The following is an 18,229-nucleotide window of genomic DNA, read 5'->3' on the forward strand; positions in this document are numbered from 1 at the left end:
TTCATAAGGAAGTTATCCAGAGAAAGGAAAAGATATGTTTTATCATGGTTTTATGGCCATTAATTTCCTTCACCCTTATTTCCTCATTTATTTTCTATTGTCCCCTCTTTATTCCGGATTTTAATCCATCTTGCCTAGTATGTAGTAAGTAAACACTAAGCTGTACTGTTTAGTACACCCATTGTTTTTTTGTTTTACAACTTTAGTCATCAGAGTTCTGCGCCTGCGCAATTTTACATTTCAGCAGAACAACTCCACCTACTAGAAAGATGGCTGACGGAGGGAGTGCTCGTTCAAGATCTGGCAAAGCAGGGAGTATTTTCTCCAAAAATGTCAACAGGTTTCAGGCAAAGGTAATAATATTAATAAGTACCATATCATAGGGCATATAATTATGCTTTGCTAAAATATATTTATGAAAGTTAAGTTGGTAATTCTAGGCTAAGAATGTAGGCCTCGCTCGGGCTAGGCCTACCCAGGCTAAGAAAGTTAGGACCAGTCGAATGCAGCCGGCCTCTACTACTCACAGTCACAGGTAGTAGTTAGATCGGCAGCAAGCCCCTCTGCCTCTGACCGTAGGAGTCCAGCCTAGCTAGGATAGAGTATGTTTAGGCTTATTCGTAGCATAGGCTTTGTATGCAAGTATACATACTCCATAGACTAGGCTAGTTCAGTATCAACCACTGCACTGGTATTACTATTAGTATTAGAGGAGTATATTAGGCTAGTTGCTGTTGTCAATTTTGTTACCTGTGCCACACTGTGCTGAATGAACATTCATTTACATAGCCGTCCTTCCTTGAAAATAATCACAATGCAGTAGGCAGCTAGTACTCTAGTAGTAGTAGGTGCAAAAGTGCACCTCGTCTCTTTAGTCTTCTTACTGTAGTTTTTACAAGCCTCGAGAGTTAGGCCAGCTCTACCAACTATTTTCTTTACTTACTACTTTCTTTATGATACTCCATACAACATTTAATACCTCTTGATAAAACGTGACCAATTTTAAAAAATTTATAAAAGAAGGAAAAGGCTACTCTAATAATAAATAAAGTTTATGTCTGATTACATACTATTAGAGGAAGAAAACAATTCTTGCTTATACAATTAATTAACAAAATTACAATAAACTAAAGGTATATTGAATTATTGTAACAATAACATGCTCCAGTAGCCTTAACCCAAGTCATCCAAATAAGGCAATCCTGTATTGTTGTATATACTTAGTAACTTCCTTTTCTATCATCTTGGGATGATATCGGATAGAAGCTTTAAAAGTTGAATCAAACAAACACATAGACCATTGCTTGGTGCCATGTTAAGGTCATCCATTTCCATTCAATATATCCTGTAAGAGATAAACTTTGAGGCTTTTTAATCGAATCAATGAGTTACAGTAGTAGGATAATAATGACAATGTGTTTATTTATAGTGCAATTTCTATATTGTATGTTCAAATGATGCTTTCACATTATTGCCCCAGTTATTTTGATTATTAAAACAAGTATGGAAAAACATATTTCCATAATGTTGCAGCTGTAATCAGCGAAGTTAGTGCTTTGACCTAACCAGGTACCCATTTGTACACCTGGGTGGAGAGGCAAATGTAAGTAAAGTATCCAGGACTCATAGGCAATGCAACAAACCCCCTATCTCGCAACACACTACACCACACGCTCTCAGTCTATACAGCATTGACATGTATTCCCAGGCAGTTTCCCATTCAGAACCTAACCGGGCCCAACGATACTTTATTTATTTATTTTATTTTTATTTGAACAATATTTAATGAGGGTGATCCATCCAGCATAAGCTGATCATTAGGGACGCTCAAACAATACAAACAGTAAATACAAAATAAACTATAAAAATACAAAATTAACAAAGATATAAAAAATAAATATATATATATAAATAATACTTTGGTGATCTGACGAGAACCGGTGTTTCAACGCAGTATGGATTCCATTAAAAAATTTGTTGACAACCTTGTATGAAACTATTGGTAAACCTAATATGGAATTGGGTGCTGATTCAAATAAATTGTTAGCTAACAGACTTACTGTATTTCTACAGTATCTGCTCATTATTATGCATGAAATTTCACTCTTCCCTGGTAATGCAATTTATATATTCTTTAAAAGAAAAGGAAAACTATGTACTGTATTTACAATAGTAACCGCCATCCATAATGTTAAAAGTGTTTACATTTTAGGTAGATTTATAAATGTGCAAGTAATAATTCTTATCAATTGACATATTCAGTGTATATTGAACAATAATAATTTGTTTTCACACTTTCCTGCTCAATATATTTCCTGGTTAATGATTGTTTATAAAAAAACTACAAATTAATTAATATAATTTTGGAAACAAAATGTTACAGTACATAAATTTTGTCATTACAGTATGATTGAGCAATTTTCCAATTTCTTTGCCCTTTTAATTTGTTTCAAAATGGTAATTAGTATATTATTATGTTGTATACTGTAATTGACAGTAGTTATACCTACATTTTATTTGTTACATCAGAAAACACAGACAGCCTTCATTGGGTATTTGGATAACTTCCTAGGATTTAAATACAATTTCTACTACTTCCCCCTATTCCTTACTGATTTTATGGGTGTTACACCTATACTTTCCTAAGCTGTAAAATGACGCTAGAGTACTATGGTTTACAGGTAATAGTAATAAGTAGTTAACATACAATACCCATAGAACTGAAAGTATTTAAATATTTTTGTTAAGCTGATATTTTTACTGTCATACCAAAAAACAGTGTTTTTGTGTCCAAAACCACTAACTCCCTAACTAATTAACTAAAGTTCTAATTAAAGTTCTAACTAAAGTTTTAACTAAACTACTGTAGTGTAACTGGTATTAATATCAAACTAAATTGATAATGCCACAAATGACATTGTAACCAAATTATTCCAATTTTGATATTAATAATTTCAATATATACAATATTTAAAGCATTTCATTTTGTAAACATTAACAAATAAAGTGCTTTTTATACTTCATTAACACAGTTGATATTTAACCCATATGATGCCCATAAATCAAAGAGATAGTTTACAGAAAATGCAAATTGACTTCTAAACTACAGTTAACTGCCAATGCTAATTGCATTCTCGTAAATTCTGATAGCTTTAAATTTAATTATCACACATATACAAAGGGCTACCGATAAACTTGTTTTGAAAAGCCATTTACAGTAATTGTACCATGGACCTATATTTATATGTCCATGATTGTACTTTACTATGTGATAGGATAATTGTACTATATGAAGGCATACTCAAAGTTTGACATGCCCCATTTACACATAATAATATCACCAAAGAATTTATCCTAGTAACAATCTTAGTTTAAGATTTATTTTTGAATATCTGTACTTCAATAATAAAAATGAGAACATCTGTTTGCATTCATTTTGACACTAGTGTTTAAACAGTAACAATTTCATTATATTAAGTCCATTGTCTTGTTTTTATTAGTTTACAAAATTGCTTATTATTGATTACAAAATAAATAGTTTTAGTATAATTGGAACCAATATTGATATTTCAATACCACTTCTGCATTGTTGTTTAAATTGATGAAATGGTACTTTGAATTGATTTTCCCTTCAAAATAAAAAACAAACTGATTTTGAATATTGATACTCAAAAGCTTCTAATACAGTGTAGTGTAAATCTACTAAGTAATCTATTACTAAACTCCTCTTCTATTAATGAGTGTAAGCCCTTGCTATTAATAAACGTTTACAGTATCTATATAGTAATTTACCCGATGCCATACATAAAAGTAATTTTTTTGTGTTGTGATCTTTATAAGTTTAATCTGTACATAATTAGTTCTTTGAATTATTTTTATTACATTTTATTTACTTTTGTATATTTATTGTCATTTTTATTATAAAGTTTTGATTTGTTCTTCTTGGACGCACCGTTTGACACGTGTGCCACGATATAAAGGTGTCGTTTCCAATAAAGATTTATTTATATACTAGGCCTATACTAATAGATAACCCAAGGCATTGCTAATAAAAAAAACAAAAAAACCAATATGAATTTCAAATCCGATGGAAGGACAAGGTACAGTTGAATTGTTATGTCCATACAGTAATTATCAGATCATTGTTGCAAATTTAATTTAGGATAGTTCATTGACCAATATTTTTTCGACCTTCCTTCGACGACGTGCAGCTACAAAACAACCAGGAACCATGAGTCAATGTTTACGTAGTATTATCCTCATTACTTCCATATTGATATTTCTGACACAGTTTTAGATATCCAGCAAGTATTCTTTTGACAATTCAAATGACACTTGATTTCTTTTGTCCACAGTGACAGAATTTGTGTCATACAAAAGTACCCTTTTCTTTAAATTCTTCTACAGTACACTAGCAAACTTGGAGTTTGCTCAAGTTTGCAAACTAAAGTGTAGACCTCTGCACATTTGTTCTGTCTTAAGTATGTATAATACTAGCTTCAAGGCGAGTAAAGTGGCCGAGCAGTTAAGGCAGGGGTGCTGTTTACCGTATCTAAAGAGCCAACAATATCCGCATGGGTCAGAGCCCGACTTGCTCCTAGTTCTGGTGGTGGAAAGAGTCTTCTCAGATAAGGACTATAACCCGTAGGTCCAGAGGACAGTTTTAACCCAGTTATTCATTTGAGACAAGTGGGTGGTTACCCTTGGTGAACTGGTTCACAAAAGAGCCCCATGTATCAGGTGGATTACCTATCTGATAGGATAGTGATTCATTTACTAATGGTAATCCTTGGCCACATGTGCCTATAGTTTGATCAAATTTTGCAAACAAAAGTTTCGCTGTGGCCATTTGTGTCCAACTGGTGTGCACTGATGTTGCAAAATAATTATTAAAAGCTTTTATATCCTCTAATAGAAATCCACATAATACATACTCATACATAGATTAGAAAAGAAAAGTTTTATATAGGACTCGTTTAATAATATAAGGAAATATTCCCACTCCTTGATGAACATAGAGGACAATGGTAGTTACTATAATGTACAACCAAATTGGAGGGAGTCATAAACAAATCATTAAATAAAATAATATAACATTAGGTTAGCATTAATTTTAAACCCTTGCTTTCTCCTCCCCTTTATTTCAAAATCTTGAAACCGCCAGACTGAAATTTAATTATGATTTACCCTTTTACCAAGTAGGCCTAATGACCTAAAACGGTTATCTACAATACAATATTGGATAAAACAAAATACCTGATCTACAGTATTTGATTTAGATGAATTATTAATTCAATAATTGTTGTTGTCTTTACAGGTGTTGCAGAAACTTGGTAAGGCCGACGAAACCAAGGATCAAATGTTTGAATTATATGTACATAACTTTAATAACCAGGTGTTGTCAGCTAACAGATTACAAAAGGAATTGAAAAGATATATTGACTGTGTTAAATGTAAGTAAATTAAGGCTTTTTAAACTACTTGAAATAAATTCTAGGTGACCACTCACATTATCCATTAAATCATGAATTTAGCCTACAGTACAGAAAGAAAGTACTGCAACTTTACCTACGAAGTAGCTTCGTAGATAGAACGTAGGCTACGTTGTTGGCTTCGTAGGTTCCATTGTTTGGCTTCGTAACCTCAATAAACAACTTTCAATGAGCTACGTTCTGAACTTCGTAGGGAGTTCGTAACCTATATAAACAACCCTGCGATGTTCTTAGTGAAGTAATTAAGAAGGTGTGAAATTAATGTGTTAAATTTAACTGGCGGAGGACCAAGTTGTAAATTACTAAAAAATAAATAATATTTTTTAACCGTAATCTTTTCCTTGGTGCGTGTTTACCTACTCAACGGCGAATATAAATTTCCCACGATGTAAACGTAGAGACACGATCCAACACAGGTGAACCACAACGAACAGGCCAACTAATAATAATATAGGGAACGTCCAGTCCATCCAGAAACGATGCCGAGAAAAAAAAGATCGTAAACAATTCATTCTAAATATAGTATCCGAACGTTCAATCGGTCGCTCAAAAAGACTGCCGACAGAAGACCGTAATTAATACAGACCTAGTTTTTTTGGTCACATGGCATGAAACGCGATACTATACTCTCTGCTTTACCGCAATCGTTCACGTGTTTTTTTTAAAACTTAGTACAAGAGGGTGGCTGCCGGTCTGACGACAATTAATAAGATCGTGTACCTGGATTTTGTGTCACATGACATGAAACATAATACTCTCTCTCTGAAACTGCTCACATGTTTTTTCCACTCCAAATTCTGTTCGGGCTTTTTTCTTTACACATGTCGTAATCATTTTAAAAGGCCTAAGCCAGGCCTATGTTAAATCTTAATATGGAATATATATTTATTTTGCATATATTTTGTTGGGTTAGGTGTCGTTGTTTTTATAATTCGTAGGTATTCCAAGGTAGGATTAAATAATTTTTAGTGTAGGCCGCCGAAACAGGCTAGCCTCGACTCTCTCTACGTGATCTGAGGTCCACCGGCCCGATGTCGTTTCGTCGGCGGATTTCCGTTCAAATTAGGATAACCGATACGTAGGGCGGCTACAAAAATTGACGTCTACTATCTTTAGATAGGATTTTAATTAGCAAACAATACATTGTTTGTCTGCATTGTCAATGCTTCTAAAGGCGATAACAATGGTGTTTACTAGCCCTACGTAGGCGCGCCTAGATAATTATCATAACAATACATCGTAGGCTACAAACAATACATCGTAGGAGAGAACAATACATCGTAGGAGAGAACAATACATCGTAGGCTACGAACAATACATCGTAGGCTACAAACAATACATCGTAGGTTACAAACAATACATCGTAGGCTACGAACAATACATCGTAGGAGAGAACAATGACCTACGATCTACCTACGCGTAGGCTACGAAAGGCTACGCGTAGATACGAAGCAGTAATTTCTTTCTGTACTGTATGCAGATCATTCTGGTTGACTGCTCCCTAAAAAAGTAAAACAATTAGCTATGCAGGAAACCCTTTGTATAACTGCGCCTACAGTACCTTTTAAATTAAAAATATAATTAGATAATAAAAAGATAATTAGAATTTGTTTATACTACTTTGTGCAATAATCGTTATTTTTAAAAATTTATATCTGTTGTAATTCACTATATAAGTTTTGTGTACTACCTCAAATTCCATCTATACCTCAGTTGTAAACGTGACTACAGTATAGTTTATCTTATTTGATCTAAACTAACTCCTACTACTATGTCAGCAAAGTATCATGTCTTGAAATTGCTGTATGGGGTGAATGCAAAATACTGTACCCTTTCCATGATTCGTGCAGAAAATTGATAACATTCCAATTGCAAAATTATCAAAGGTGCAGTGAACAATCAATTAACTCAATTAAAGTGATTTACAAAATGATTAGTTTTAAGAGATAATAGATTGAAAGGGTAATGTGCCTGAACAGAAAATGGTTGACTACCATGTAGTTTCTGTACTACTAGACTAATACTTTATGTAATAGTAAATTATATAATGTAGTTGTATAAAAAGTTCTTTTTTATTTTAGCTATGAGTGCAGCTACAAGATCACTGCATGAAGCTTTAGAGTCAATATATGAACCAGATTGGAATGGACATGAAAGCGTTGGCACAATGCGACAGGTGAGGAGCCTAAGAACATTTAGAAATTGTGTCTGCGATTTAAAAATACTTCCAAGGTTACCCGGAAATGAAACCGACTTCAAACCTAAAATATTTTCGAGTTAATATTAACCTTTATAGTAATAGTACAGGTTTGAAATAATCAATAGAAGATCTTTCTATCTGCCCCAGGCTTAGACATGATCAAACACATTGTAATATACTTTATGATTTTTTTTATACCTTCTGGTAGTTTGCTGGCTGATAGTTGCTAGAAATGATTAAGTGTGTTAGGTAATAGGCTTTCTAGATTGTTGATAGACTGGCTCTGGAAACGTCTAAAAATACTAGAAACATGGGTGAATCTACTAATTAATTATGGGGAATCCTGTAATTATAGGAGAATCTCCTAATAATGGAGGAATCCCCAAATCTTGGGGGAAATCCCTAAAAATTGGGAATCTCTAGTCATGGGGGGGAAGTCTCCTAATCATTGAAAAAAAATGGGTAAAGTCTTAAATCTTAATGCAAAGAATATCTCTTACACTACCAGAAACATGCCAGGTCTCAACCCACAGCAAATTTTGTGATTTGTAGTGTTCTTACCCACTTGCCCTAGTTTTTTATGAAGACCTACAGAAAAGAGCAAAATTTGGATAATGTATATTTTACTTTCTTAAAAGTTTTAAATTAAATTCCTTTGGATCTACAGAGATTGAGTAAAACCCATTGTTTTGTTCTAATACAATGATGTATCAGTATCTTGATTAGATCATTGACTTTTCTTTGTCCTATTAATCCATGGTTTTTTTTTCCACAGACTTCTGATTTGCTATGGGAGGATTATCAGAATCGGCTAGTGGAACAAGTTTTCAATCCGCTATTATCATATCAATCAAAATTCCCTGAAGTCAAGGTATGCATTTATTTCTACAGGCAACTCCCCAAAACCAGATGGCCAAAAATTCAGAAATCCCTGACAAAGCCCGACTACAAGTAGCCAATCACATTTTAGTACACTCTACATTATACTTTCTGTGGTGACGTCACTAACCCTATTTCAACACCTCAACATTCTGGACTTTTAAAATAATTGTTGATACACTAATGCCAATTTAATATGGCCATAAAGTATAATGTATTCCTTTGTGGCTGACCCAATAAATTCTTTGATAATGAGGCGTTCATCACAATAGCGTAGGTGAAGTGAAAGTTGGCTGTTGGCACAGAAATGTGGCTGTCCTAATGAATGAATTTTGTTGCGTTTATAGAGACGTATTGAAAAAAGAGGGCGAAAAATGATAGATTATGATAGTGCACGCCATGCTGTAGAAGCAAGCAAAAATAAGAAGGATGAAAGCAGGGTAGCAAAGGTATGTGATTTTAATTAACATGCACTGGGTTATTTTTAAGTAAGCTTATACTGAGAAGCCCCTCCAGAACTGTGGTTGGGAAGTACCTTATGACTATGGTTTGCCGAGTCTTTTCCCCTTTGCCACTATTTACCCCTTATGCACTGTATAGTCATCAAAACTAAAACCTTATTTCACTAGACTTTTTTCAGTACAGGTCGACCAAAGGTTTTTTTGCACCTTTGCGTCCAATGCAAAAAATCGTCACAAATCATTGAATTTATAAAATATATTAATTTAAAGTAGTAAATTATTAAATTAGTGATATATTTATTTATCATATATTCTGTATCAAATATTAATAACCCAAGATAGACATCTATGAAGTTGTTATCTCCCACGTAAAGTTTTTGTAAGCTTTGTCCATAAACAGTAATTACTAGGTCATGTTAGGTCACAAAACAGAGTCTGTAGCATCTCAAGAAGGATGAAAATATGGAAGGCAATTACTGCCAAATGATACAAATATAGACAATTAATCTATTATAAATTTACGGTCAAATTACAGTAAATCATGCTTAACTTGTAGAATCTTTACTCAATTGAATAGAAAGTTCGTACATACTTTCAGTATTGATTTTTACCACCCAATGAAATCCAGTATAATGATAATAAATTGAGTAAACTAATTAAATGTTACTTTTCTTTTTCAAATCATTGTTTTTATATGTATGGTTCATGTGAATAAAGTGATTGGTCAAATTGGTTATTGGTGATTAAAACAAATTTAGGCTAAACCATTTGGCATGAATAGGGGTGTTTTCCGAATGTGATACAATGTAATGTGTTTTATCTGTTTTTGTGGCATTCTTAATTTAATCCTTACAGGCTCAGGAGCAATTTGATTTGGCTAGAACAAGTTATGAAGATATTAACAATGAACTTTTAGATGAACTACCAAATCTCTATGACAGGTTTGTATTTGAATTTAATCATTGTACTTATTATTTTAAATTGTAGGTTTCGAAAAGAAATTTTTAATTAATTGAAAATTAACCGATCTCTGTTTATATTGACCAAAAAAAAAATGTAGTGCAAACGACTATCATGAGTTGAAAAGCCATATGAAATGTTGCTTGGGACAAAATAAAGTTAGTTTTACAGAGATGTAAAGTCCAGTTACTGAATAACATGGGTTGCCTAAATCTTTGATTAATGTTTTTTTTTTCTTCTCAGCCGCATTCCATTTTATGCATCAACATTTCAATTGATCAGTTCAACTGAGGGAACATTCCATTCTGAAATAGGTAAAACAAGTTTACAGCTAAACTCAGTTATGGATAAACTGTTTGAGGAGGGAAGCAAAGGCACATACAATGTTACAAGAAGGTAGAGATTTCTTTAAAATTCATTCACCCCTGCCCTTCACGAATTCAGGTTTAAGTGGTAAATTCATTTAAGGACCAGAGTGAAATGGCGTGCATACACTGATACTAATATCATACATGGAACATTAACATTCAACTTTTGTGTAGGGATTATGTGTGATTTAGTACAGTAATTAATGCCAATGCTTTACGCTATTTGACATTTACTCATGCAAGGTAGCTCAGGTAAAACTACATTAGCAGGATTCAATTTATTCGAGGGATAGGAGTAGGTATGAATTATATTCCAACCACAAGCATACAGGAATAAATACTTAACAATAAATGTTATCATTCAAGATACATTTTCACACAGATACAAGATACATTTTTCATTCACAATTTTGTAATGTTATATGTCATATTTCACCTAGTAGAATCCCATGCTCATAATCTAAACCCCCACCTTTTTTTAGCATTGAAAATCCATTTTGAATGCATGTATAATTTTACACCCTAGTTTCCCCTGGACTCCTTAGTCAAATACTGTACTATGTCTAAAGTGTATGTAAGAATAAATAAGAATCACAAATACAGTTTATACTGGTACACAAACATATAAAATTTAGTACTACTATATTAGTTTATATAAAAACAAACAAAATACTAAATATAGATAAAAATGGTCGTAATGTTACTCACTTTTTAAAAATGATAAAAAAAAAAATCATAATTTATAAATGTATTATGTTTAAGAAGAAAGTTATTGTTAATCAATTCATGAAATGAAAATTGTAAACTCTTACAAAATATTGTAACTGATTTGAATAAAGTTAATTTTACTCATGAGTTTGAATCCAACTCTCTCTGCATTGCTTGTATCCGGAGGCAAGACATGTTACTCACGTTTGCCTCTCGCCTCTCAGGTGTATAAATGGCTACCCGGTTAGATCAAGACACAATTTGTGCTGATTACTAGCTGTATTATGGGATTTTGTTTCCATATGTATTTGGTGTAATAATGTGAAGCACTTAAAAGCAACAAGAACAAATATTATTATTATTATTGTTATTATTTATGATACTTATTTGTAATTGTTCTTTTTCAGTAATTCAGAAGCAGGACTACATCCAATAAGCCCAACAAGTCCATCAAGTATAGGAGGTGGAGACAATAATAGTATGTTCTCCATCTCGTCCACAAGAACAATGGATATTCCTAAACCAGATCCACCACAGTTTACAAATGAAGACAATGAGGATGACAGTGAAGATCACAATTATCAGGTGCCTACAGTGTGTATAATCCAAATATTTAACACAAAATTGCATGTTTATTTTTAAGTAATCAAGTTTAGTTCAATTCAATTCAATTCAATTCAAAGTAACATTTATCTTCTTCAAATTAAAACAGTATACAAAATAGTGTAAAGAAAGGTAATATGATTGAAGAAGGCATGTTCAAAAAAGCAAAAAGCTTGTGACAGACATGCCCAAACAAAGACTAGTTATTAACCTTGTAATAGCTTTGTAATATTTACCTGTAAAGATTACTGAGATATTTCTTGGATGATAGCACACAGAAATTGTGGTAGTGTTGCGATCAGCAAAATATGGAGTTTTTGGCGGAAGATGTAACTGTAACGGATCATTCTATTCATTTTCATGACAGCATACTTACGTTGTGTTTTCATTCAGAAGCATTGAAATCAATCAATATATGTATAGCGCACACACAACATGCTGGTATTTAAAAAGATACGAAGGAAGGTATATCTAAGTCTGGCCTTTTACTCGCATTTACATTTTGTTTCTGCATGCACAGATCAATTTGTTTACAAATTGGTTGGAGCTTGTGATTTGCATATTGGGATATAAAGTTAACATTTAAGGTTTACTAATTCTGCTGAAAACTCCCTATTTTCTGCCTAGATCCCTTTAAACATAAGATATAACACACCTGATTGTATTTTTGCAATTTGATTGGTTAATTACGCATAACGTGTCATTTGAAATTAGCCCTACCCAGAAAAGTGTTATCTAATGGTGATAAATAATGCGCTCTAATGCATGTTAATATTTCTGTAAAAATTGTGAGAATTTTTGCCAATCAATGTTGTGCGCGCCATATATAACTGATATACTCTGTGTCTAAAGTTGGAGCACTGTCTTTTTGAATGGCAGCTTCCAGTCCTAGCATCATTCCTCAATTATTTACAATGGATAAATTGAATAAAAGTATAGAACAAATAATGAATGTTTCGTATTCGAATGGAGAGAATATTTCATTCAATGAAAAATTGACTGCTCTATTTTCCAATCGATTCTGCCTGTAAAAACAGAGCAGTCAATTTTTCAATCATAGACCTTCATTATTTGTATAATATGTTTTACAGAATAGAAATAGAGGGCAAGAAAAATTGTTGACTGGATGTTTCAAACTTTAACCCTTATTTGGTTGCATAAGTTGCCATATTTTCACACAGATCAGACCATAATGACCATAATGTTAAAAGATATGACTTGGTCCAGATGCAGTCATCTAATGAAAGCAACCCTTTCACACATAGGCCGGCATATTGCAATAATATTATCATTACACATCTCTGTGTGAAAGGGACTAATGAATATTGCTACCTGTCACATGTTATTCATTTCTTATGCCATCTTTCAAATTCGTACACATGTAATTGCATGGAAAGACAGATAATATTCATGTGGTGTCCTGGTAACAGTTATTGTTGCATTTTATTTTACATTACATTTATATTGTAAAGTTAGTTTAGTATTATTGTGTTTCAATAATGATTTAATAATTTTTTATTTTTAGGCAATACCTGAAGATTTGAATGATGATGATCATGAATACCAGCATCCTCCCCCTGCAAGGCCTGCTAATATCCCCTCAAGCCCCCCTGCCACTCAAAATGGAGACGACTTACCCTCAGGTGTTTTATACAAGGTACATCTTGTTGTAATTCTCTGTAAATTGTGAGAAATGATTTCCAGTTAGCTACTTACACATTCCTTTCTCTATCAGAGTTAGTTAATTTTCCGGTTTAGCTTACATGCTAAAACATTTAAAAATCCAATATACCCCTGTTGCAATGAGATGGGAAGGTGTTTCATTTTCATTTTTCTAATGTTACATTATGAAACCCTTCGTAGATGTAATGTACCTCTATAATAAACTTTATTCTATGCACGCTTAACTCTGTGTGTGTGTGTGAACAAAGTTTGTTTATTCAATTGAGTTGATTTTTTCTGTTGGTCATTAGGTTCAAGCTATTCATGATTATGAAAGGAAGGACGATGATGAGTTAACATTTAAGAAAGGTGATGTGATTTTTGTGATTAACTATGATGACCCAGATGACGAGGTATGATTTTCTTTTACTTGTGTTAAAAAATAAGCACATCCCCATTCATTTCAAGTAAAAAATTACACCACTAAAACACCCACTAATAGGCCTAGGCTAGGCAGCCTGTTATTTATGTCACAGTACTGACGCTTGTCCAGTATTGGAACTGGAACAACTCGTTGAGGCGTTTTCACTTTGCTCTGTTGAGTCAGGGTGGAACCGGTCTTAATAGTGTTCACTAAGCTAGTAATGAAATGATAGCCAAACTATCTAAATGGTTTATATCTTGGTAACCATTAGTGAATACAGTGTTTATTTTGTCACATTGCGTAGAATGTTTCAGTCACATTTGTCTTAATATAGTTGACACTCAGTGTTTTTGATTCAAGTGAGTTTCTCAAATTGTAAACAGCACCCTCCGTTTCCTTCGTGGGAAGAAAACATACATACATAAAAATAAACCATACAGGAGTTTGAAATTCATGTTTATGACATTTAACCATAAAAATCTGTGCACACTCAACACATAGTTGACACTCAGTGTTTTTGATTCAAGTGAGTTTCTCAAATTGTAAACAGCACCCTCCGTTTCCTTTGTGGGAAAGATGCTATACTTTTAGAAATAAACCATACAGGAGTTTGAAATTTATGTTTATGACATTTAACCATAAAAATCTGTGGACACTCAACACATTGGAAAAGAGTACTATGTTATTGTGACAAAAGTAGCCTTTTATTCATTTTAACTATAATAAATGAGCTTTATGTGACATTTGACAAAAGTTACACAATTGTGCAACTGTTTGAAACATTGCCAGAAAGAAACAGTAAAGAATGTAAGATCAGAACCTAGTCTGTGTGCCACTGTTTGGCTAATAATTAAAGACACTATCACGGCAATTTCTAATGATTTGTAAAAATCTTTAAAACATTAACTAGTGTCTTGTAAAAATATACACATTTTAAGATAAAAACTAAATGCCAATATGCTTATGTTTGCAGGAGGATGGATGGCTTATGGGTAGGATAGAGAACTCAGATGTTAAAGGCATTTTTCCAGAAAACTTTACATCCAGGTTATAATCAATAATAATGTTTTTGAAAATGTTGTTACTATTCCACTTGAGACTGTATAGAATGATGTAGTTGTACAGTATAACAGCATTGGGGTTCCATTTCATAATGTGTTCAAGACAAATGGTGCTCCTTATTTAATATGTTTTTAGAGCTGGTTTAGTTTTTATTTTATTTTTCTATCGTGTGTGGCTGAATAAGAAGTGAATTAATTTTTTACTAATAATATGAAAAACGTTGTGAAAGATTAATAAACACAAAATTATATTCAAATTCATAATCAAACAACAATGTATTGGGCAAAGCCTGTTCATTAAAGAACAGAATTCCAAAATAATTTTTAATTCCTAAACAGTAATAATAATACATGATACCATTCACTGCAATATTACACATATATTAGGGCCTACTGTTAAATTATTCTATAGATAATTCAACAGTTATTTTAATATAAAAAGTAAATGTTTTTTGCTGCATATTATCTTTCATTTATAACTTCAATTATTTGTAATTAGTTAGTTGCTCTTGTTGCATTCTTTACATTTAGTACACTTTGGTTATGTAATCTGAAATAGATGATTGTCATATCAATTTTCAATGTGTTATTATATCATTATCAAAATCAACAGTTCTAAGATTAAGGTATATCCCACAGCTGCAAGATTCTAGTCATTGGATAGTTAACAACTATTGACAGGGGCACTGTTCAAATGATAGCCAAAGGGATATACAGGTTACCATATACAGTATATCAATATCGTAGTCTCAATGACGAGGACTAGAAATTGAAGCATGTTTCTGTAAAACACAGTCTGGATTTGTTTATATGGCATACTACATACTAATATTCATAAACCATAATATGTTAATTGTTCCTTTGTGTTTCGTATATCTGGCCACTTCAAACAAGCTTAAAACAGGTATTTCACCAAACATCAAATCTGATATTTAACCAGGCCTGATATTCTACATAGCTATTAACCAATTAAAAAAATTAAATATTGTATATTATCATGTTACTTGATTTAGGCTGGTTGAAGTTTATGGCCAGGTACAATACGAAGAAAAGATTAACATGCTATGTGGTATATAAACATATCTAGATTGCTGTAATGACGTACATTGAATATACCCTAAACAATACACTTGGCTCCAAAACTATCTGGCTATTAACCAATCAGATGGTGAGAATTTGAATATAGTATATTACGAATATGAATCTACTATTATGCACAAATCCACTCATTTCAAGCATCTCTATGACCTTTGATCTAAATTAAACAGGTCAAGAAGGCTGGGATAGAATCTTTTCTGTTCTCAATGATTGATGCAACCTTTTCTGTCGAGAGACTATCACTATCAGAAAAATGCCAATTGTAGATCAAAATGATTTAAAATTACTTATTTTATAATTTAGCAACAGAAATGATCAGTATAAAATGTGCTTAAAAATATTTTGTTAACACCAGAGGCTACATTTGAAATCTTTTAGCAGTTAAACAATTCAACCTTTATTTTGTTACTGTACTTTGGTATTTTTCATAGAATAGATTTTTATCTTTTAATATATTTAATATTATATGAACAATTCGTAAATAGTACCTATAAATTGTAAATGGTATCTTATTACTTCGATATCACTGTTATTTTTAATATTAAACTTCACAATTTCAGTTTATAAATGTCCAGTAGAAATATTGGATCACCCATGAACCCAATCTTCTTGCACCATTCCATTCCCCCATTACATGCAGCCATCCCTTGCCCCCATTACATGCAGCCATCCCTTGCCCCCATTACATGCAGCCATCCCTTTCCCCCATTACATGCAGCCATCCCTTTCCCCCATTACATGCAGCCATCCCTTTCCCCCATTACATGCAGCCATCCCTTTCCCCATTACATGCAGCCACCCCTTTCCCCCATTACATAAAAACAGCCATCCATTGCACCCATTTCATACAGATATTCCTTGCACCCATTTTGTCCAACCCTCTTTACTATTCAACTATGTGCATCTATTCTATCCATTCATTCCATGTACCCATCCCTTGCACCCATTCCATGCACCCATCCCTTGCACCCATTCCATGCACCCATCCCTTGCACCCATTCCATGCACCCATTCCATGCACCCATTATATGCATCCATTAGATGTGCCCATCTTTTACTATTCAACTATCTGCACCTATTCCATGCAGCCATCCTTTACACACATTACATTCACGTTTAAAAATATTGTATTCCATTTTATTTTACAAAATCACTCATTCAATGCATTATTGTAACTAATGGGTATGGATATTTACCATACAATTTGCACGAACTTAAAATAGTACTAAATATTTCACTGCCATATTAGTGTTAAGTGAATATTTTGTATGTATTTCTATTTAGGTCTAACCACAGATAGTTCATCATACACATTAAGGTCTACCCAGTACTATTTTTGTCTAACTGACAGGCAAATCATGAGCCTGGGAAAGGCAGTTCTGCAAATCTGTATAACAAATAGATGGCAATATATTATTAATTTACTTATGTAACAGATAGTGCTTCTATTCATATAAGTTGCTTTTCCTATATCTGCCAGAAGATTGACTAGTTCAATAAGGGATGAAATGTATAGTGTCAATCGCTTTCTCCTCTGTCATCGTCATCAAGTGTCCTTCTTCTTATCATGGCTACCATAGTTATAAATAAATAGTATTTATATTTGAGAGTATAGTTAGTAATATTTAGTTTAGTATTCGTACACCATTTGCACAGAAAGTAATATTTGTTTCCATTGTGTAATTATTATATATATCTACAGTATAAGAAAATGTATATAGATAGACATTCAAATAAATTAGTATTAGGGGTGATAGATTTATGTTCCTAATGTTTATATTATTTATACTGTATAAAACGTTTCATTCCCAACATTGTATACCTGTAATATCAATTTTTCTTCCATGTTATGCTAAGTATTTTTTAGACTTAGATTATTATTTATACTGTAATATACACATTTTTATAAGGCGTATTTTTTTTTAATATTACCGTAATTATAATCGATATTGAAATACTCTTGTTGACAAATTCCACACAATACATATTTCCTGTAGAAGAATGTTCGCAATTAATTAAACAACCCAAATAAATACCATGTCTACTACCCCTATTTGAAGAATAAGCCCTGCGTACTTTGCAATATTCATAGGGATTTTAAATATGTAAATAGTTTTTTTGTATTAAATATGGTCCTTAGATTATGGTGGGTTAATACTTATGATTATATATAACCTCATTTTGCTTATTGTTTTCTTTCCAACATGCACAATGCTGATTTATTTGTGATCAGTTTGTCTGGAATACAAAAGATGTAATATTGTTACACTTAAAATAAAAGGTACATAAGGAACAATTGTGATTTTATTTATT

General features: G+C 32.6%; 1 protein-coding gene across 2 annotated transcripts; it reads left to right on the forward strand.

Moving 5' to 3' along the window:
- Window positions 1-256: 256 nt before the first annotated feature.
- On the forward strand, window positions 257-18,219 carry LOC144845766 (myc box-dependent-interacting protein 1-like). Of its 2 annotated transcripts, none has more exons than XM_078703199.1 (11): window positions 257-353; window positions 5,318-5,453; window positions 7,574-7,668; window positions 8,468-8,563; window positions 8,919-9,020; window positions 9,888-9,973; window positions 10,236-10,388; window positions 11,476-11,662; window positions 13,197-13,328; window positions 13,645-13,746; window positions 14,731-18,219. In XM_078703199.1, exons 1-11 carry the CDS (start codon window positions 270-272, stop codon window positions 14,809-14,811), a joined length of 1,254 nt encoding a protein of 417 aa, XP_078559325.1. In that variant the 5' UTR covers window positions 257-269; the 3' UTR covers window positions 14,812-18,219. The 2 variants fall into 2 exon arrangements, with proteins under 2 accessions (XP_078559325.1, XP_078559331.1); XM_078703205.1 differs by having other exon boundaries at window positions 11,476-11,653.
- The last annotated feature ends 10 nt before the right edge of the window (window positions 18,220-18,229 follow it).

The sequence above is a fragment of the Antedon bifida genome, chromosome 1, assembly GCF_963402885.1.
Source record: "Antedon bifida chromosome 1, ecAntBifi1.1, whole genome shotgun sequence".
NCBI classification, from domain to species: Eukaryota; Metazoa; Echinodermata; class Crinoidea; order Comatulida; family Antedonidae; genus Antedon; species Antedon bifida.